Genomic DNA, 21,284 nt, shown 5'->3' with positions numbered 1-21,284 from the left:
GTCTCTCCCTTACTGGAAGGGGCAGGGAGAAGGGAAATGGGTTATTTACAGTTTAATTTCCTGCTTATGTTAATCCACCGCACTATCTAACCATATTAAATAAGCCTACTCCAAAAGGTGCTGTCTTTTAATTTGCAGGCAAGATGATTTTGTTGATAGCAGTGATGAAAACTCCAGGGTGTTAATAAGAGGTTTTATAAATACATTAGCAACAAAAAGAGGGCCTCCATCCTTTATTGGCTGCGGAGAGGAACATTTTAACCACGGATGAGGAAAAGTCTGAGGTGCTTAAGGCCTTCTTTGCCTCAGTCTTCAACAGAAAGACCAGTTATCCTCAAGGCTACCAGCGTCCTGAGCTGGTGGACAGAGATGGGGAGCAGGATAGACTCCCTGTAATACAGGAGGAAGTAATCAGTGACCTGATGAGCCAGAGACCCTGACAAGTGCAGGGGGCTGGATGGGAGTGTGTGCCGTAGGTGCTTGCAGATGAGCTCGCCAAGCCACTCTCCATTGTTATCATTGGTCCCCTTTAACCAGGGTTGTCCCAGACAGCTGGAGCTTAGCCCGAGGGGTGGCTGTGTGAGGTTCAACAAGGCAAAGTGCCAGGTCATAGACTTGAACACAACAGCCCCCTGCAGCTCCACAGGCTGGGGGAAGAGTCCCTGGGAAGTGATGCATCAAAAAGGCACAGCAGTGAGTGTGAGCCAGCAGTGTGCCCAGGGAGACAGTGATGCCAGTGGCATCCTGGCCTGTTTAAAAAAGTGGTGTGGCCAGAAGGACTAGGGAAGAGATTGTTGCTCTGTGCTTGGCACTGGTGAGACCACACCTTGAGTTCTGTGTCCAGTTTTGGGCCCCTGATGAGCAGGACATGGAGGTGTTGGAGCATGTTCAGAGAAGGGCAACAAAACTGGTGAAGGGGCTGGAGTGCAAGTCTTGCAGGGAATGGCTGAGGGAGCTGGGATTGTTTAGCCTGGAGAAAAGGAGGCTCGGGGGGACCTTATTGCTCTCTACAACTACCTGAAAGGAGATTGTAGAGCGAGGTGGGTTTGGGCCCCTTCTCCCAGGCAACCAGTGACAGAACAAGAGTAAATGGCCTCAAGCTGCACCAGGGGAGGTTCAGGTTGGACACCAGGAAGAATTTTTTCACTGAAAGGTTTGTTAAGCATTAGAACAGGCTGCCCAGGCAGGTGGTGGAGTCACCATTCCTGGGGGTGTTCAGGAAATGAGTGGATGTGGCACTTCATGCTATGGTTTAGTTGGCATGGTAATGTTGAGGGATAGGTGGGGCTTTATCTTAGAGCTTGTTTCCAATTTTAATGATTTTATGATTCTGTGATAGTTGTAGAATTACAATTGCAGTCAACAAACTCCACATGAGAGAGTACTTGTCAGTCTGTTTTTGCAGTCACTTTTTCAGCATTCATTCTCATTCAAATGAAGATAAAATAGGTCATGCTGATCATGTCAAATACTATAAATATACTGTACTAATATTTACAAATAAAAAAAGAGACAACTGTATTAGAGAAACAGGACTTTATAGTAGTCTGGTAGTGACAGACTGTTTTGAAGACTAGCATTTAAAAAAGCATTGAAATAGAAAGAATATTGGTTGGAAACACTCAAAAAGGATTTGAAGACTAGGAAACCCAAGTTCTGCGTTTTTCTATTTGAAGCCTCTCAGGTGCATTTGACAAGACTTGTTTGTTAGAGATACTGTGCTCTGAGCTTTTTCCTGCTGGAGCAAGGCTAAGTAACTCTGTTTAGAAATGCAAGCATAAGAAGGAAGGTTTCACTATTCTCCTACCTACAATTTAAAATACTTTATAATGCTAAGATACTGATTTTTATGTCCAGAACTGGTCATTCAAAACTATAATTTTTAACCTCAGAATTGTGAATACTGATCCAGTGTAACTCCAGTAACATTACACTCTGTATGAATGCAAAACAATACTGGAAATTTCCCAGCTCTCTTTTTGAAGAGCGATCCTCTTTGAAGGAATTGGAAGTAACCTGAAAAGAGTACTAATATTTAGCTAATAATTACAGCTACCAGCTATCAGTAGGTGAGAAAATCAATAGAAGTGTGGTCTCAGCAAGATTAATATCAAGCAGCTTTATTTTTATTTTAACTTAGGTATGTGCCTTTTAATCAACGGTTTGTAAAAACTTTGGCAAAAATAATGTCATTTAAAGGAATGGAGCTCAAAGGAAAACAATGTTACAAAAATCTTGGGAAGAAAATGCAGTGTCTTAAGCAAGAAATTCTAGTGCTCATATGCTCTATCGAGATGATTAGAGGAATCAGCATGTATTTGTTTGAGGACAAAGTTACTTTCTGTTGTCTATGTAAAAACTGACTGAGCCTTTAAGTATAATGGAGTCCATTAAAGGATAAATGCCAATTTCTCTGATAGTCTTGTGCCAGAACAGCATGTTCCATCTCAAGGTGCTGGTTCATGAGAGAGATTCTTTTGTGCTCACAGTGCTCCTGCTGCCTTGCATTAAGCTTTGGTGGACGAGGGACACCCAAGCAGCCTGTAAGAGTTGAAGCAGTGGGGGACCAATTACAAACTGTAGAGAAAAAGAAAAATAAAAGTTGGAGGATATGGATAGAAGGAGATATATTGGATAAAGAACTGTAGTGGTGGATGAATTCATCAACGTTTCTCCTCTGGATTGGGTAACTAATTCTAGAGCCTTGATGTACAATAATTGTCTTCTGGGTTTCTTATGATAGAATGTGGTTTACATGCCATGACATCAACAAGTACAGGGATACTATGAGGGGTGGAATGAAGTCCCTCTTCTGCTTAAGAGACTGAGATCTCTTTCTGTCTGGTTTACAATTAAGATAATATGTTATGCTGAGATTCTGTTTGCGAGACATTTCTTCTGGGATTTCACAGGGGGAGAAGTGTGTGGAGAGGGCAGAGGGAGGACACAGGGGAAAAGAGTACAGCTTTTTTTCCCCAGCTCTTCCTTAATTCTGTAGGTACTATTGCTGTTCTTAAACCAGCATCTTCTGACTATTCCTTTTATGGTACAATGTGTCCTTTTTTTTTCCTTTTGTTTCTAATTGTTGTGCTTTTCCACCAGGGGATGGGATCGCCAGGGAAAGTAGTCCATTTATTAACAGTACAGAGGTGGACAGAGGAAACATGTATGAAGGAAAGAATATGGCTCTCTTTGAGGTAAGTTAAATACCCTCAAAACATATTTCACCTTTAATTGAGATGAGCAAACACCTGTTTTATTTCTGTCTCGAAATAGAGTGGGGGAAATAAATTTTAATAACTTTTTGTAGTTTGGTTCCTGTTAACATTCCATTTCAGTGGATTCGAGTGACAGTGCATTAATAGTACATTAATATAAAGATATGAAATAAGTCTTCTTGCATTTAAAATTTTTGGGCTAGAATCTAGAAATTGTTTTTAGAAAAAGCTGCTGGAAGTTAATCTACTGGTTTTAACAGAGCAATATTCAGTTTTAAAAGGATAAGCAAATTAATCTGTTCAACAGCAGAATTACAGACTTCTCATTAAAGCAGAAAGGCTATAAAATGAAGTTACAGGCCATGACTTAGTTGTATTGTCCAATTACAGTGGAAAGCATACCATAGCAATTTCTAACACAAACATCTACCTTATAATGGAAGTTTCATACCTTTTTAATCAACTGAATTATTGCAATAATTTACAGAAAAGAAGTATATTGATATGGTACATGTAAAGACCACTCTTGCAATGAAATAGTACTTTTAGTAATACTTAGCCTAAGTTGTTCTGCTGTAGCAGTATCAACTAGTCTTGCTTTGGTGCTTGCTGGTAAGAATAATCAAAGTCCTTCCAATATTGTTTGCTCAGCCATCTTGCTGTTGCATTCTTCTTAATATTTTCTTGTTCTCTTACACTGAGCTCTTCCTCCTTTCAAATATCTTTGCACTCAGGACATGCTCTTTCACTTTGTTCTGTGCATGCCCCAAATAGTGTCTATCTACGCTTTTCCACTGAGTCTCAGAGAAAATTGTGCTAAGGATTATAACATTGGTCATGAGTTGTATTTTTGTCATGTGTCCATGTCTTACTATTTTTTGGCAGAAATCAGGGTAGTGGAACTTTGTCACTGAATTTCTCTCCTTCAAGCTCTATTCCATAAAACCATGTCCAAAACTTTCTGTAGTTCAAATTAATTTTTGTATTCCTCAGTGATGATAAATTTGCCAGAGCTACTTTTTGTCCCAAATCTCAGGTATTTTGAATTGTGACTTACATTAAATCCTCAGCTGATATATATACACCATAACTTTTACATATCTCAGATTATAGACCATGGTGTTAGAGTATCCTCCTGAAAGCCTTCTAGTGACTTCATCACCATTGCTGTTGTAGTAGTGAATCTCTTATCATACTATGTATATTTCATAGTAAGTTTCCTGCAATGTTGTTCTTCTCATGTTTTTGGCTGTTAGTTTTTATATCAACTCTTAAAAACAAGTTTGACTAGTGTGACCATGGTTATCATTACTTAATGTCTCAGCCAGAGGTACTTTAGTTCTTGCCTTTCTCTTTGTGATCCTGATCTCTTGTCGTGTTTCAAATACTCATTTTTTTGTGTATTTGATTGAATTATCTGGTTCCATTTTTCTTGGAATCCTTTTAATGTATGTACTGCCTCTGGATTTTATTATTTGTTTTACCATGTTTTTGTTTGGTAGCAGATACTTGGCTAAAGAAAGATGGGCTGACTTCTGTGTCAAGTAATATTACATATATGTGCAGTGATATGTGACATGCATATGTGTCCATATTTTCAACAAGTGAATACTTTGGAATTGATATGCATGGTTTAAGATAAAATATGTAAACCTGCAGCTGTAGAGTATCTTGATACTTGAAAGAATAGTTTGAAATCACTCTCTAAACACAAGCAGGATGCTGGAAAAACACCCTAATGACTCAACCCTACCAGTAAAATCCCCTAAAAACTGTATTGTGATAAAAATAGATTTTTAAAAATTAACAATGGTCTCTCTCTAAGTTTTCCGTATATTCAAGCTGCCTATTGTCAGACTGTGGAAAAAAAAGAAAGAAATGTTGCAACACAGCCTTGTAGCTTTAAACAACTAGGAAGAGTAGAACTCTTGTTGGTTGAAAGCTGACTGATATTTTGTCGTGCTAATTTTTTGGTTTGGGTGAATCAGGTTTGACCTGTTGAGGACATGTTTGAAGTAGAATTATAACGTCATGGCTTTAAAAAAAGTTCATTTAATTAATGCAATATTCTTAAAAACCCAACAGGAAGAAATGGATAGTAACCCCATGGTGTCATCTCTTCTGAATAAACTAGCAAACTACACTAATCTGACTCAAGGTGTGGTGGAACATGAAGCAGATGACGACAGCAAGCGAAAGGAAGTCAAGGTATTTAAACTTCTGATAAGTTACTGACACAAAGCTAGCCACAAAGAGGAGTATTTTTCAACCTGAAAAGAGAACACATGGATACCTGAAAACAGGAGTGAGATTAGTAATACCATGTTTAGAACTGAAGCATTTGCAGCAGGACTTGTGTTAATTTGGTGTTAGCATACTTTAGTGAGGCCTTGCTGTAAAACCCCCAGGTAAAATGTGTGCACAGCCAGGATCTGAAACCCAGAGTACACCCAGTTTTCCCTTTCCCTCCCCCTGCCTGTGATATTTTTTGATTTTTACCCAGTTGAAATTAAGGCAAACTTGACATGAAAACGGTTGTCTTTTTAAATCTACAAACACATTTGCACCTTTTAACATGGCAGTAGTTTTTCTAGTTGCTCTCTTGGTTTTGTGTGTCAGACTAAGTATTTTTAAGACTGAATGGATGCATTCCAAGAACACATTTTGTTGCATATTATTATATTAGTGGGGGAAGGAAGGCACATGCTCTTTTCAGCACATTGTTAAACACATTTGCTAGAAGACAGCAACTGAATTTATCAAGGTTGTGTACTGGATACCCAAAGTGCCTATCTGGGCCTCTGTAGAAATGAAACATATCCAACAGTTGGAGTCTTCAGTGAGTGTTGGATTGATTCCTCTGTGAGCAGGGAGCTGTTTTGAAAGGAGAAAGCTTGGATCAAAAAGCATGACCTGACAGAATATAACAAGTTCCAGGCAAGGAAGGATGATGAACTGGAACTGGTTGACCATGGTGACTGCAACTAAGAAAATTAGGGTAGATAATGGGTAAGGGAGAGTGCTAGGAGTCCTTTGTGTAGGAGAAGGTGAGCTGCTGCTGAATTTGTATGCTGAGCTATTGAGAACAGAGGAGAAGCACCTGAGACTGAGTAAAAGGAAATGAGCACATTGCAGAAGAAAAAGACATGACTAGAAGGAATATTTTGAGTGGCATTTGGTATCAGGACAGCAGCCAAGGGTGAGGAATAAAGCCCAGCCGTTTGTCTTAGCTTTTTTCTTATTCTGCATTTGTTCATGTGGGGGCTTTCTTTTTGTTTGTCTAGTTGTGCTTGATCTATATTTGTTTAATCTCACATGAAGATACAACCTCAGATGTGAGAAAACCAAAACTGATCAGCTCACACTTTCCTTAGTATTCCCTGTTGTCCCCTTAGCTGCCGTTCAGAGGTTTTTCTCAAAGCAGCCCCATGTTAGTCCCTCTGGAGCTGAACACAGTGTCCTCACTTGCACTTAATCTTGTTTCAGCACCATCTGGTGGCCCAGTAACACGATTTTTATGCACACATCTTAGTTTCATTTCTGAAATTAGTAATAGTTAAGTAGTACCCTGGCAAGGTAGCATTTTTATTAGCAAGATTGAGACAGTAGTGTTGAAGTTGCACAAGATGCTAAAAATAAAAATTATAGTCTAAATGGCTTTTCTTGGTTCCTTAGAAGTACTTGGAAACTTAGCATTTTCTTAAAAGTTTTGGTAACTTATGTATGTATGTCAATGCTTGCTTATTTATTTAAATTGATTGCTTTATTCCAGAGCCTGAGTTTGGATTAAGAACACTTTCTGTATCTAGAAACCTGCTCTATATAACTGTTGCTTCTAACTAAAGTATTTCAAAGCCTGATTCCTTGCTAAGCATAGAAGACTGAAACTTTAATGATGAGACCTGAATGCTTTTGTGTGTGTAGTTGACCCCTGATGATCACCAGCAAAAAAAAGCACAAATATCCTGTGTTGTGGCAGGTTTTACAACTTTCAAGAAAACAAATTGTAATCAGCTCTGCATTTATTCTGCCTCTATCTTAATACTTTGTCTTCTGTAAAAATGGAAAGTACTTTCTATTGAATATAATTTTTTGCATTGGCTGCATGGATGTTTGTGATCAACTTTTTGCATAATATATGTGATATTTTGATTATGGCAGTAACTTGTCTTCAACAGTAGCCTGTAACTGGTATTTCAGAATAAAGTTTGTAAAGCATTGCAATGAACAGATAAAGGGGCATCCTACCCCTATCAAGGTGTCATCCTAATTCCTATGGAACAAGAGAGTTTGCTATCACAAATAGTTTTCTGTATTTTCAGATATTTTTCTGCATAAATAGCCTATGAATATTTGCAACACTGGACACTCTGAAGCTACTGTTCAGTGTCACTTGGCATTCCTTCATGAAGCATTTGTGATAAGTGTTTGTGGCAGACAGTGCTTAGGAATTAGTGCAAAGGAATTCATGTTCTCACTTCGTTTCCAGGGTCCACGAATGGGCACTTTTATTGGTGTGTATCTTCCCTGCTTGCAAAACATCTTGGGAGTCATCCTTTTCCTACGTTTGACGTGGATTGTGGGAACAGCTGGAGTTCTTGAGTCTTTCATCATTGTGTTCATGTGTTGTGCTTGTGTAAGTTGACCTTTTTTCCTTTTTTTTTCCTGACTGTTGGCCAAATCCTCTATTACAAGAGTAGTGATGCCTTCTAATATATGAGTCTCAGAGAAAGATAATTGTATTTAAACATACTGGTTAAATTGCATGGATATTTATAAATTGAGAGAGATTAGTTATATATATTAAAGCAGTGAGTGTCACGTGTCATTCTAACCTGTGTGCAGTTTCTTTTGAGTTGATTACAGTAAACTTTTGTTTGAAGTATTATATGGATTCTATTAAATCAGCTTTCAGCAAATATTTCACTGTTTATTTTGAGATCTGAACTGTTCTGCTTTTTACAATTTCATAACAAACTGAAATGTAAACTACAAATCGAACCACAGAATTATGTCCATAAAGCAATACTTTAGAACATGAGACCACTAGTAGATATTGCCATAACAATGATATAAGCAATTTGTCACTACTATTTAATTGGAATAATGAATATGCTATTTTAAGTATATTCAGTGGTCTCTATTCTTCCAGTTCTTTTTAAAGACTGTCTCAAGCATCTAAATTAACTGAACCTTCTACTGAAAAATATAGTACTTCTTCTACCTGGATAGCCCAAACCCATGATATAGTAACTGTAACATCTTATTTAAAAAAAATAGATTTTGAGTTTTATTTGATCCCTTTGTTTTTCCCCATCTTTTAAATAAAAACACAAAAAACCCTTTAGTATTTTGAATTTCCTCTATTTCATCTTCCCACAGACTATGCTAACTGCAATTTCAATGAGCGCGATAGCAACAAATGGTGTAGTCCCAGGTATGAATTTTTTCTTAAATGGTGAATGGTCAAATGATGAAAGTTTAAAGCTGGGATAAGAATATACTCTTAAATATCAGAAGTAATGCTTTTGTGTCAAGATCATATTTCCTTCTAATTGATTTTATAAACAGCTCTTTAATTGAGATGCAATCTTTTAATTGTACCTTGTGGGAATAATGAACTACAACACATCTTTGACATCAGTCATTTGATTCTGTTTTAATGAAAGATGTTATAATTTGAATTAATGGAGATCAGTCTTCATGCAAAGCAAATTTCTTCACAAATTTGCAAATAAGGCTATGGCTTCTTTTTGATATCCTGATTTTGCCTAGATTCTGTCTAAATACTGGAGCTACTTACCTGTTTTCTGTAAGAACAGCAACCAGTCTGCCAGCAGAAATACTTTTCTATATAAGCACATATAAGCTCTATAGAAGGTTCTGCTCATCTCCTTAAATTTTCTGGATAAATAGATACATATGTTTGGCTTTATAGAAGATTTTTCTTTAGATGCAAAATCAGTTAGGTCTTACTTTTTCAGTTTCTCTACACATTAATTAATAGTTCTGGGATTAAGACATTGTTGTCAGCTCTGAACAGTTTACCTAATGAACTTAAAATAGTGCCTCACTCGCAGGGCTTCTGCAGCTTAGGAAGGGATTTCAGAACTGTTACATAAGTTGTTGGGTAAAAGTAAATGCTACAATTTGTGCAGGTTGTAGAAAAATAATTGTATTATGATTGTACTTCATGGATACAGTACCATATATAGAATATAAATACGATAGAAAATTTTGTTTTAAATATTTGTATTTTATAATGACATTTATTCAAATGAGTGTCTAGATAACTGAAATGTTCTGCTCTTGTCCCACTCATATTTTTAAAGTTCCTTGTAAAGGTTTTCTTTTGACATCCAAGTTGTCACAGAAATCTTTGAAGTTGGCAGTTCTTACACTAGACAGGTCTTAATTTTCAATTTTTTGTTGGTGGTACCAGTTTCTTAGAGAAATTATGCTTGTGCTGGAATATATGGAGAAGGCAAAAAGCATAGATAAGGACCTAGGATTGAAGGAGACCTGAACAGCAGGATCTTTTCTTTTGCTGTCTTATGTGACAGCATTATATTTGGTAGAAGAATTGGTGATGAATCATAATTTCTTTTTAGTTTCTCATTTGTTCATATTGAAAACTTTAAAGCCTGAAGAACAGACTGTCCAAGGAAGTGTTGGAATCACCATCCTTGAAAATGTTGAAAACACATGTAGATGTGGTGCTTAGGGACATGGTTTACTAGTGGATCTGGCAGTGTTGGGTTAATGGCTGGACTTAATAACCTTGAAGGTCTTTCCCAGCCTTAATGATTCTATGAGAAACAGCTTCAGAATCTGCACATTGATATATATTTGTTTAAAATGAAGCATTTCCTTTCTCTATCTCCTCTTCCTCAGTTGTTATGAGTGGGACAAATATCATGAATTCAGGATTTGATGGAGGGGGAACCTGAGAGAAGAGTTTGCCTTGAGGGAGTTGGTTGAAATTATAGATAGAGAGATGAAGTGCTTTAAATTTAGAGCTTTATTGAAAGGGAAATGGTACACTGGAAACAGTGTGATGGTGGTGTAATTTATGACTTTAAGAAATACGATACATGTGTATGGGAAGTAAGAGTGAGAAAAACTGAAAAATTTGTGGTCAAAGTGATTAGTATGAGTACATAAGAAAAGGCAATCCCTAGCTAACACTTCTAAGGGGTACTGAAAAAAAATGCCTGTAGTGAAATTGGTAATGGTTTCAATATACAGAAAATAAAAAGAATATTTATCAGTGAGAAAAAAATTCCGTTTTGTCCTTATAAAGCAATGATTTTGGAAATCTGTTGTTTGTTGGGGAACAGCTTGATGTTAAAATTGATTCACATCTATTTACACCAGTCTGTCCTTTTCTAATTTACTTTTTTTTATGCACATGGGGATATTAAACTTGAAATGTACATTCTGTCCAGTTGATACAGAGATGAACTGTGATTTTGGTATTAGCATGTCAGTAGAATCACATCCAGTGGTTATCTTGATTATGCTGATTGAATGATTCACATTTTTGTTCTCTACTGCCATCTTTAATCTGAAGGCCTTGAGGTGTTTTGTTTGGTTGGTTTTTTATTACATTCACAGCTGGAGGCTCCTACTACATGATTTCAAGATCTTTAGGGCCAGAGTTTGGTGGAGCAGTGGGACTTTGTTTCTACTTGGGCACAACCTTTGCAGGAGCAATGTACATTCTTGGTACCATTGAAATTTTATTGGTAAGTACCAGTTTCTCTGAAGACTAAATGTATTTGGGCTGTTTTGGGAGGTTGTTGATGAATGTACTTGGCCTAAAGTGCATTCTAGTTTGGTGATTGTTAATGTTTTAATTCTACAGTTTCAGTATGTTGATATTTTTTCACACTCTACTTGTGACTATTTGAAAAGTTTAGATTCTTATCAGTAACACAAAAATAAATTAAAGACTCTTTGATAAAAGTTTGTTCTACTTAAAATAGGAACAAACAGAACTTCTCTCCTTTCAAATGGAGTTCTGTGGGCCTGAATTAGACAAGAATTCCCAGGGTAACTCACAGAAAGTTTTCAGCTTCTACAATGCTTGGCACTGCCATGTGCACTGGCTGCTGCTCAGTGAAAAGTTGTGAACAACACAAAGAGCACATTGCCTGTGAGGCAGGAATTAAAAATTTATCCCAATTCCTCCTTTCCAAACTGCTGCCTTTGAATTTTCATGTATTTGTAAAGATGCTGTGGAAGACTGCCTGTATGGCAGTGGCCCAGCTACTGTGGCTACACTTCATCCAGGAGGGGCCAGGCAGTTATTGATCATCATATTGCAAACTGCAGATATGCACAGGAGGTACTTCAGAACTCCTCCTTGTTATTTGCTAAGATGCACATCATCAAATCCAGACTTTCTGAAATTTAAATTAGAGTCATCCTCACTCACTACTGCTCACTTGTGCCATCTGATCTACAGTAGCAACACCAGCACCATGTTAATTGTGGATTGAATTTGGTGCACTGTTCTCCCTGTTAAAGGGTCATGTTGGGTATGTGTTGCTAATAAATATGTATGGAGTTCAGCTGTGGAATTTGAAGTAAAGTGCTGCCCAGGATATCTGACAAAGACCTCAGAACAGACCCCTGTCATACCCACAAAATACAAGGATTGCTTTTTTTTTTTCTTCTTCAATGTGACATGGATTATTTGGAAGGACAGGAGTCAGTCATCTGCCCAGCAAAGGCTGTGAACAGCAGGGCAACAAAGTACACAAGAAAGTCTTCTGGAGTACCATCATTCAGAGCCTGTACAGAGCCTGATAGTTGTGCAACATCACAATGTAGGGTTTTCTAGCAGTATGTAAATATTCTACCTGTAATCAGTTTTTCAGTTTGGTTTTTTTTTCCTTCCATGATGATGTGACAATTGTCATCTCTTCTAGCATTCTAGGAAATATTAATGTACTAAATTTAAACTTAATTTAAGGAAATTCAAGTGAAGAATCCTCTACATCTATTTTTGGATTTTGTTTCTGGATATATCAGGATAGCCTCCTGCTCAAAGTTCCCTTATTTCTTCATTTCTTCTTCATTTAGGGTCTAAATTATCTAAGGGTGGTCAGTTTAGCAGTTGTTTTGAAGGACTGGAGTTGCCTCAAGCCCAAGTACTCTGCAGAGAGGGTTTTTTTAGAGGTGCTGGAAGGAGTAGCCTTTAGTGTAGTACACAAATGTTTCAGAACTATAGATCAGTTATTTTTCTCACTTGCATTTATCAGTGTAAGTCCTATGAGCTATACTTTCAACTTCCTTTCAGGTAGAACCACAAACAAAATTGTGTGAAATTGAGATCTGTAAGAATGTCATGTTTGAAATTGCAGTAATTCGAATTAGCTGTTTTAGCACAAGACTAAACCTTGTCACACTAATCTTCAATTGTGTTGTTACAACTTCAGATTCAAATTTATGAAATGCAGTATAGAGACTGTAGTACTGAAAACATTTTTAGTTTTTTGTTATGCTATTGTTTGATTCTTCATATTTTGTTTCAGTCAATTGAATTATTAAGCATATATCTGGTTTGAACTAATTCATGGTCTTGATTTTTTCTTTTAATTTTTGTTAGGTGCTCCTTCATTTCCCACCAAATTCCTTAGCAATTTTTCCTGTCTGGCAGACACGTGAATTTGAGATATGGAAACTCTTTAAGTGGAGAGAAGAAGCTGGAGCAAAAGCCGTGTCTTATCCTCAAAACTCGTTTTTCTTGATTTTTGCCTCCCCCTTCCTTTTACCTCTACACTTTCTAATTGCCCATGTTATCTGGTTGAACACATTTGTGAGGGCATAAAACTGATACAGAAGGTTGGATTTTGTAGTTCAAGTAAAATGATTTCTTAATAAAATATTTGTTATTACATGTATGATAATTTGCCATATCTCTTGCAGACCTACATTTCTCCAAGTGCTGCTATATTTAAAGCAGAAGAGGGTGGTGAAGAAACAGAGGCTATGCTGAACAACATGAGAGTTTATGGAACATGTATCATCATTCTTATGGCTATAGTAGTTTTTGTGGGAGTAAAGTATGTCAACAAACTTGCTCTGGTGTTCCTTGCCTGTGTGATTCTTTCCATCATTGCCATATATGCTGGAGTTATTAAGACGGCTTTTGACCCGCCTGACTTTCCGTAAGTGCAATATTTAAGTTCTGTGGGTTATTTAAAAGAAAAAAAAATAAAAAAAGTGTGGGGAGGGAATAGCTACTGTAACCATTTCATGTTTTAAGCTAAGCTTCAAATACAAGCACGTGGCTTCAGTGGTAGGTTAATGTGGTTTTAGGCACTTATTCTGAGCTACATATCTGAATCCTTCTCTCATCTTTCATGAGACATGATACTCTAGAAAATGTTCTTTGGTGCTTAAAATTAGTAGCTGTTATTCCACCCACACCTAAAGAATACAAAAGTGGGTTTTGCTGACAGTAAATAGAGCAGCTTTATCTAAAGATATAAACAAAATCTCACAGAATAAAGTAAAAACTTCAAGAAAACATTGTAGCTATGAGCCAGAGTTATGAAAGGAATGTGCTTTCAAACTTTCTGCATTATGAGATTTTTGAAACTTCCATTTCTCCCTACTTAAAATTGAGACATTGCAGTGTTAAATGCCCTTGTGTTTGTGAAGGCTTTCTTGATAATAAAATGTTATTGTTGTCACACATGACATACTGCTTCTCAACACCTTCAATTTTTTTCAAATCTTAGTTCACTAAGAGTTAATACTTTACTCCCGTTATCAGTATGTGAGTTGCTTTTTTGTGCATCTTTTTCTCCTTAAAGAGAAAACAAGATGACATTGCTTAAAACATAGGCTGATAACTTCAGGCCTGCATGGCACTTCATAGTTATCCTTTGCTGTATGATTGTTACAGATTACATAGTACTTTGAAGTGTGGGCAATTGTATTACAAATTGAGCATTAAAGCAGTATTTGTGGACTTTGCTGTAACATGATATTGTTTTCAAATGCAAAAATAAGTGTGGTCAAAAATTCTGGCATATTTCTGAATGAAATTTGAGTTTCTTACAAACTGTAACTTCCAGTGGGGAAATAGTTAAATCTTTTAGTCACCTCTATAAATAAAAGAATTTATCTGGATATGAAGCATAGGTAAGACCGATTACCAAGTTCCTGGTAACCTTATTCGTGGCTGCTACTGTGATGGGGGGAGGAGGGGAATATAAAAAATAGGGGTTTTTTCCAAATAAATATAATTGTTTACATTTATAGACTGCCTCAAAATTAGAAACTTTAAGTGTGGTTTTATAGTATGGTAAGGCTGATCTGGTGGTAAGGTGATCATCAAAAAAACCCCAGCTCCCACTTAGCTGGTTAGTTAGGTTGGTAACACACTAACCTCCATTAAGTTTGGCCATTGTATAGATGGCAAAATAGTTTGCCTCATGATCTCTCAGCTTCAATTGACCCTGCTCCTGTAGGGTCACCAGAATTAGTAGCATTTAAAAAGAAAAGTGAGCAAGACAAGTGGCAAGATGATGATCTCTTTAGCAACAGCTTTCTGTTAAATCTGCTCAACTTACTTGTGATGCCATACCTGGAAGCTGTACTGGTGTCCTGTGCTCTTCCCAAGGCATCTACTTCTAATTGCACTCAGAAACAGGATACTGCACTAGGGAAATATTCTGCTTGACTTCATATACTTGTTCTAATGCCAAGCAGTATGTTTGTTATCAGCTTCTTAACTAAGCTCCTTCAGAAATATTACATGTGTTCTATGTGATTTTTGACTTACCTGCCTAGCCTGCATGTTTTTTTTATATTCCTTCATAGATATGTATCATTTCATTATTAAGCAAACCAGGAATAGAGATCTCCTAAAAATAATTTGTGTGGTTTAGCAAAGAAATATTCCATGAACCTTAATATTCTTTGCTGGTATGAATTTGCTTTTGACAAACTCTTCTGACTTTTGTTTCAGGAATGAAAGAAAATTAGAAATTACTTGCTGCCTGATACATGTTCCTTTAATTTGTACTCCCATCAATGTTTTTAAATTTTGCAATTTGACTTTCCTGGCTTCTCTCCTACTTTTTGGATTGTGATATTTTCAAGGATTATCTAAAGTTTTTATTTGCTAGAGAAGGGCATGATGTACTTGCCTAATCTTACTTTTGTATTTTCTTCATCAGACTCATCTTCATATTTAGTATATAAAGTATTACTTAATTTCCTTTCTTTCCTGTAGGAGTGAATGAATCATGATCTCTGTTATTTAGTCAAGTTGCTTAAATTGATTGTATTTTCTGAAGAATAAACCACAAAGCAAAATAGCCATTAATACCTTAAAGTAGAAGTATTTGATCCATGTTTCAAGGATCAATCCAACATCTCATTGAAGACTCCCAACTGTTGTATATGTTTATGTGTGTATATATGTATATGTGTGGCTGTTGATGATAGTTTTAGATGCAGATACTTTATATTGTTTTAGTAGATGTAGTGCAGGCTTTAAGATAGTGTGAATTACAGGTTTTTGAAGAAGTCTAATAGACAAAAAATGCCTTAATGCACAACCCTATATTAAAGGATCACTGATTTTATTTTCTTCCTTCCTTTTAGTATCTGTCTCCTTGGAAACCGCACACTGTCAAAACGCAGCTTTGAGGTCTGTGCCAAATTCACTGAAAGCAACAACGAAACAAAGACCACACCTCTGTGGCGCCTGTTCTGTGATAGCTCTTTGCTTAATGCTACATGTGATGACTACTTTAGTCTCAATAATGTAACAGAAATTCAAGGGATTCCAGGAATAATGAGTGGAGTTTTAACCGGTAAGTTGGAAAGCACAGTGATGTAAAAACTTTGGGACATTATTAATTTGGCCAATAGCTGGTTAGTATTGTAGTAGCCTAACCTGTCACAGCTTCTTTAGCTCCAATCTGTTGGTGTGAAAGATTGCTGCCTTGAGCATGCTTCTTCCTATAAAATGTTTTAGAATCTTAATATCCAGTGCTTTAATTCTGGAGTTTCATAGGCTCTCTTTCCGAAGCCACTCTTCAATTGAAAAGCAAAAGGTAGTAAAGTGCTTATCACAGCTATTTTTTACAGTATTTAGCTCTTTTGTATGCCAGAAAAACATTTCAATAAGTCCTTCATTAATACATTTTCAAACCCTCCCAAGGGAGAACTTGTTTCCAATTTACAGCTGGTGCAATGGGGAGTGAAGTCCTGTGGCTTGTCCAGTGTGTACAGCAAGTTAGTGATTGATTTTGAAAAAAGCTCTCAAAAGTTACTGGTTCTTTGACCCTCAGTTGTCTTCAAACAAACATCCTTAGTTTGCTGGGAATTTGAGCCACATTCTGCTGGGTTTTTTTGCTTATCAGTGATCTTGTGGAGTCTGCAAGATTTCCACACTGGGACAAAAGCACCATGAACAGCTGAATCCTGAAGTGTTACCCAGGATTATTCTATATAGCAGGTCTCAAAGAACTCAAGTTACTGTTAAGTAGCATTTCTTCTTTGTACTGCTCCTCAAAATACAAGGACAAGAAATACTAATGTATGCTAAGATTGCCTGAACCTGGAGATAATTTCCTTATTTTTTCACAATACAGCCTGAATACATATATATGCCTGTGCAATGCAAGTGGACATTCTATAAATATACTAGCATTTAATTCTATAACAAAATTTTTCTTTAATGGAAGAGAAAATTTGTATGACACATCTCATATACTATTGCATTTTTACTGGGATACTGTAGGAATATCCACTTGTTAAAATTGGAATTAGTCATATTGGGAAATATCATGATTTTTGTGTAAGAAAAGGCATCTGATTAATAAGATTATTGCATTCTCACTACCTGATGTCCTGAAACAGCAAGATGAACACTTACTTTTGTTTTCCCTCCCCCTTTGTAGATAATCTCTGGAGTACCTATTCAGAAAAAGGATCAATAGTGGAGAAAAAAGATCAGCCATCAGTTGCTGGATCAGAAGAGACAAAAATGAGTGGACTCCCTTATGTTTTTACAGACATCATGACCTATTTCACAATGCTTGTAGGGATTTATTTCCCATCTGTGACAGGTAGATACAACTGGGTTTTTTGAGTGTGTACTTATAGCTAGAAAATGTTTTTCACATGTGTGACTGTTTATTGGCAACACACGATGTTGCCAGTCTGAGTGTCCAAGGTTATGTACCTGGAACCCTCTGGTGTTAGGGAGACATAGCTGGTGGCTGATTATTTCAGGTGGTTAGAGAACTGAAACAAGAAATCAGTTTAAGGGCTATTTTCTGTGACTGGAATGAAACCAAAAACCTTGTGTGGTACTAAATATTTATTCAAAATAAGATGCATACCTTTGTAATATTTTAATCTTCAAAGTCATGAGAGAACAGTTTAATATTAAAATGCTTGTTTCAGGTATTCCAACCATTAACTGCCTGGGATTTGTGTAAATGTCCAATATTTTTTTGACACTAACTGTGGACTTTTTTTGTCAAGTTTAGATATTAGAATAGTTTTATTTCATTTTCCTCAGCTCACCCCTGACTAAAGCAACTAAGTACAATTTTGTTCAAAAGGCCCAGCTGAAGCCATTGTAATATCAACTAACAGAATGGAACTCCAGTAAGAAGTCACAGCGGTGTTCACTAGTGTAATACCAAGTGGAAGTGTCCCTTTGTATTCTTGTTTGAGCCCCATTGTTCCCATTTCTTTACTTCAGACTCTTTTATCAACATTTCATCATATCTGAACCTGTGGTTAGAGTTCCATGCAGTTTGGCAATGGTTTTTGCACTGGAACATCTTGACATTAGTTTCAGTGTTTAGGCCTCCAGTGGTCAGACCAGTTCTAGAAAAGATGGCAGAATTAGTCAGTTATTGTATATTTTTTTCCTCTCCTTTCACAGTATGTGCTAGAAAAGACTTCTGTATCACTTGTTAGATTCAAACAGGGATGTGTACACGTGATTTTTCTAACCATTCTTTTTCTTCTTACCTACTCATTTTTTTTTGTTTCTATGCTTTTATTCTTTAGTTAATTCATTTGCTTGCATATCTTACTATGGTCTGTTTAGTAGAAAGATAGTGCATTTGGTCACACTGACTAAAATTGCTAAACGCCTGTTAGTTTATAACATCCATCCCCAGTATTTTGCTGCTTCTTATATTTCTTAATTTCAATAATGATTCTGAGGTTATACTTGAAAAAAATTTAGAATTTTTTTTATCTGCCTTTTTGCTGACCTTTATAGGATTTGTTTATTCAACAGTGGGTAGTAAATGAATTTCTGAATAAAACAAAGGTGTATGTTGAGCTTTGTGCAGGATTATGTTATTCTGCTGCAGCCTGTTTCATTGGTAGTCCTGTGTTAAATCAGGCTTCAAGTTAAACATTCTTGTTCTGTTAGTTATTTCTGTGGATTTCTATTGTTTTTATGACATATACATTTCATCTCTTTTTAAGGTATTATGGCAGGATCAAATAGATCTGGAGACCTAAAGGATGCTCAGAAATCTATTCCTACTGGAACAATTTTGGCTATTTCAACTACATCTTTTATTTGTATCCTTTATGATGTGACTTTTTTCTAGTCTGCATTTTGTAAGTATAACAGTTTAGGTTTTTCCTTGGAAAGTTATTAGAGTTACCTGAGTATAAAACAAATGAAATCTAACCTGAAAAGAAATGTTTTATATTTGTGTATTTGTAATACAAATATTATTTCTATATTATTAAACTATATTAAATTTTATTTATAAATTATTTATTTATAAATATAGATATCCCATATTCTAAAGATAATTCAGATTCCAGGATATAATTGACATTTCTAATTACGTATTTTAGAGGGTTTTTATCATCAGGCTTCAGTTGGCAGAGTGTTGTTATATTCAATTTAACCAAATCTTGAACCAAACAATCACCAACAGGAGGTTCAGTCCTTCAAAAGGTAGATGAGACAAATGCTTACTTATTTGTTTGAGAAGATGCCTGTTCTGTTGCATGATATATGAACTGGCTACTTTCAATATTTCACAATTCAACTGTGTATCAAATACAGTTATAGAGAACATAAACTAAAAAATAATAGCAGGGAAGAATTAAACTAAATAGAAGACAACCATGAAACACCTCCCCTCCACACGCATTTCATTATCATCAACAATTTCATTTCATACCTAGGTGAAAAATGCTGGGTTTTCTCTGTGCAATTATTTATGATGTAATCTTCCTTCAGTCTCAGTTACAGATCTCTCCTGTATAGTGTTGTTTGGTGCCTGTATAGAAGGTGTGATATTAAGAGATAAGTAAGTCGTATTCAACTTCTAATTTTACAGAGAGTATATGTGATCATGGGCTTTATCAATAGCACTTATCAATGACTCTTCAGTGAAATATCTGTGTGGTATATATTTATTTTGCTTAGGTTAAGACTGTTAAAGCTGTTAAACTGAGATGGATGCAAAAGCTGGGTCGGGTTATCAGGCTGTATCCTTTGGAAAAGCAGAAGCAGAATCTAAGATAAATCTTTGAAGTGGAACCAGCATAATAAAATGTTCTTGATAAAGAAAACTGTAATTAGTATTTGCAGAGCTGATGGGTGGGAATAAGAAGACTGGTATTACTTTGGGAGAAGTAATATGATCCTGAGGAAAAAAGACAAAATAATTTGAGTTACACGACATGAAGAGTTTATGAGACTACAGTGCACCATCAGACCTATAAATCCCATTGGATGTGTGACTATTTTTTGTTTTAAAATATCAGTTGTAGATCAAAAGTCATATCAGTTTTCAACCATGTAATTGCCTACAACATATGAGGTGCAATATGAAGCATGAAGAGAAAAAACATGAGTATGAACAGAATCTCCACATTTTGAGAAATTTTGCCATTAGGAGAAACTGAGTTGACTAAGATGAAACTGTTGTCAGGTTTCACATTTATTTTCTTGTTGGGCCCTGGTTCTCTTTTCTGTCGAGGCCTAGTTTTGCTTTTGGTGATGAAGAAGTGACATTGGGATATTGTTTGAAAGGTGATGCAGCTGATGCTGAGACAACTTATTTCATTAGTCTGGAAGAAAAACCATAAGTTAGAAGCTGGATTCTATTCAAAACTAATACAAGAAACAGCAAGGGATCATGACAGGCTTTCAGCACTGGCTCTCACAGCATACTTACAGACCAACTCAAGAAGTGTGGGTCTGATGGGTGGACAGTGTGGTGGATTGAGAACTGACTGAATGGCACATCCCAGAGGGTCATGATCAATGGCACAGAGCTTAGTTGGAGGCCTGTCACTAGTGGTGACCCCCAGGGTTCTATACTGGGCCTGGTATTGTTTAACTTGTTCATCAGTGGTGTGGATGAAGGGGTAGAGAGCCTCCTCAGCAAGTTCACTGATCATACAAAACTGGGAGGAATGGCTGATACCCCTGAGTGCTGATATCCCTGCAGAGGGACCTTGACAGGTTGGAGAGATGCAAAGATTTCAGCAAAGCCAAATGCAGGGTCCTGCACCTGGGGAAGAATAACCCCAAGCACAGGTACAGGCTGGGGCTGACCTACTGGAAGGTACCTCTGTGGAGAAGGACCTGGGGGTCCTGGTGGACAACCAAGTGCCCATGAGCCAGCAGTGTGCCCTTGGCCAGTGAAATCCTGGGATGTATTTGGAATAGCATTGCCAGCAGGTCGAGGGAGGTGATCCTGCCCCTCTGCTCAGCCCTGGTGTGGCACATCAGGAGTGCTGGTGTCTATAAACTCACATTTTTGAAAGTAGCATATTTGAAATTTGCTGAGGCAGGACAGTGTGGAATGTTGCCAGCTGTGATCTATCACTAAGCAGGTTGTATTGTAGCAGGAGCTTTGAATCCTTTACAATGTTGCCAGTTCTTGTTTGGCTGGAAATCCATCATAACTGTAAAGTGTATGGATTTTTAGTTTAGTTTAAAGACTGGTTTTGGGGCTTGGTTTTTTTGTTTGTTGGTTGATTTTTTGGGGGGGTGGGGGGGTGGGGTGTTGTTGTTTTTTGGTTGGTTGG

General features: G+C 36.8%; 1 protein-coding gene across 2 annotated transcripts in view; it reads left to right on the top strand.

Moving 5' to 3' along the window:
* Window positions 1-21,284, top strand: part of LOC139671117 (solute carrier family 12 member 7-like) — a 65,785-nt gene that overhangs the window by 15,674 nt on the left and 28,827 nt on the right. For both annotated transcript variants that reach the window (XM_071553414.1, XM_071553413.1), the window contains exons 2-11: window positions 3,103-3,197; window positions 5,304-5,426; window positions 7,708-7,854; window positions 8,601-8,655; window positions 10,836-10,966; window positions 13,155-13,396; window positions 15,849-16,060; window positions 17,153-17,320; window positions 18,708-18,806; window positions 19,495-19,552. In XM_071553414.1, the coding sequence (XP_071409515.1) occupies window positions 3,103-3,197; window positions 5,304-5,426; window positions 7,708-7,854; window positions 8,601-8,655; window positions 10,836-10,966; window positions 13,155-13,396; window positions 15,849-16,060; window positions 17,153-17,320; window positions 18,708-18,806; window positions 19,495-19,552 (1,330 nt within the window). The remainder of the gene's footprint in view (window positions 1-3,102; window positions 3,198-5,303; window positions 5,427-7,707; window positions 7,855-8,600; window positions 8,656-10,835; window positions 10,967-13,154; window positions 13,397-15,848; window positions 16,061-17,152; window positions 17,321-18,707; window positions 18,807-19,494; window positions 19,553-21,284) is intronic.

Source organism: Pithys albifrons, chromosome 4 (assembly GCF_047495875.1).
Source record: "Pithys albifrons albifrons isolate INPA30051 chromosome 4, PitAlb_v1, whole genome shotgun sequence".
NCBI lineage: Eukaryota > Metazoa > Chordata > Aves > Passeriformes > Thamnophilidae > Pithys > Pithys albifrons.
This window is presented reverse-complemented; position numbering and strand designations above follow the sequence as displayed.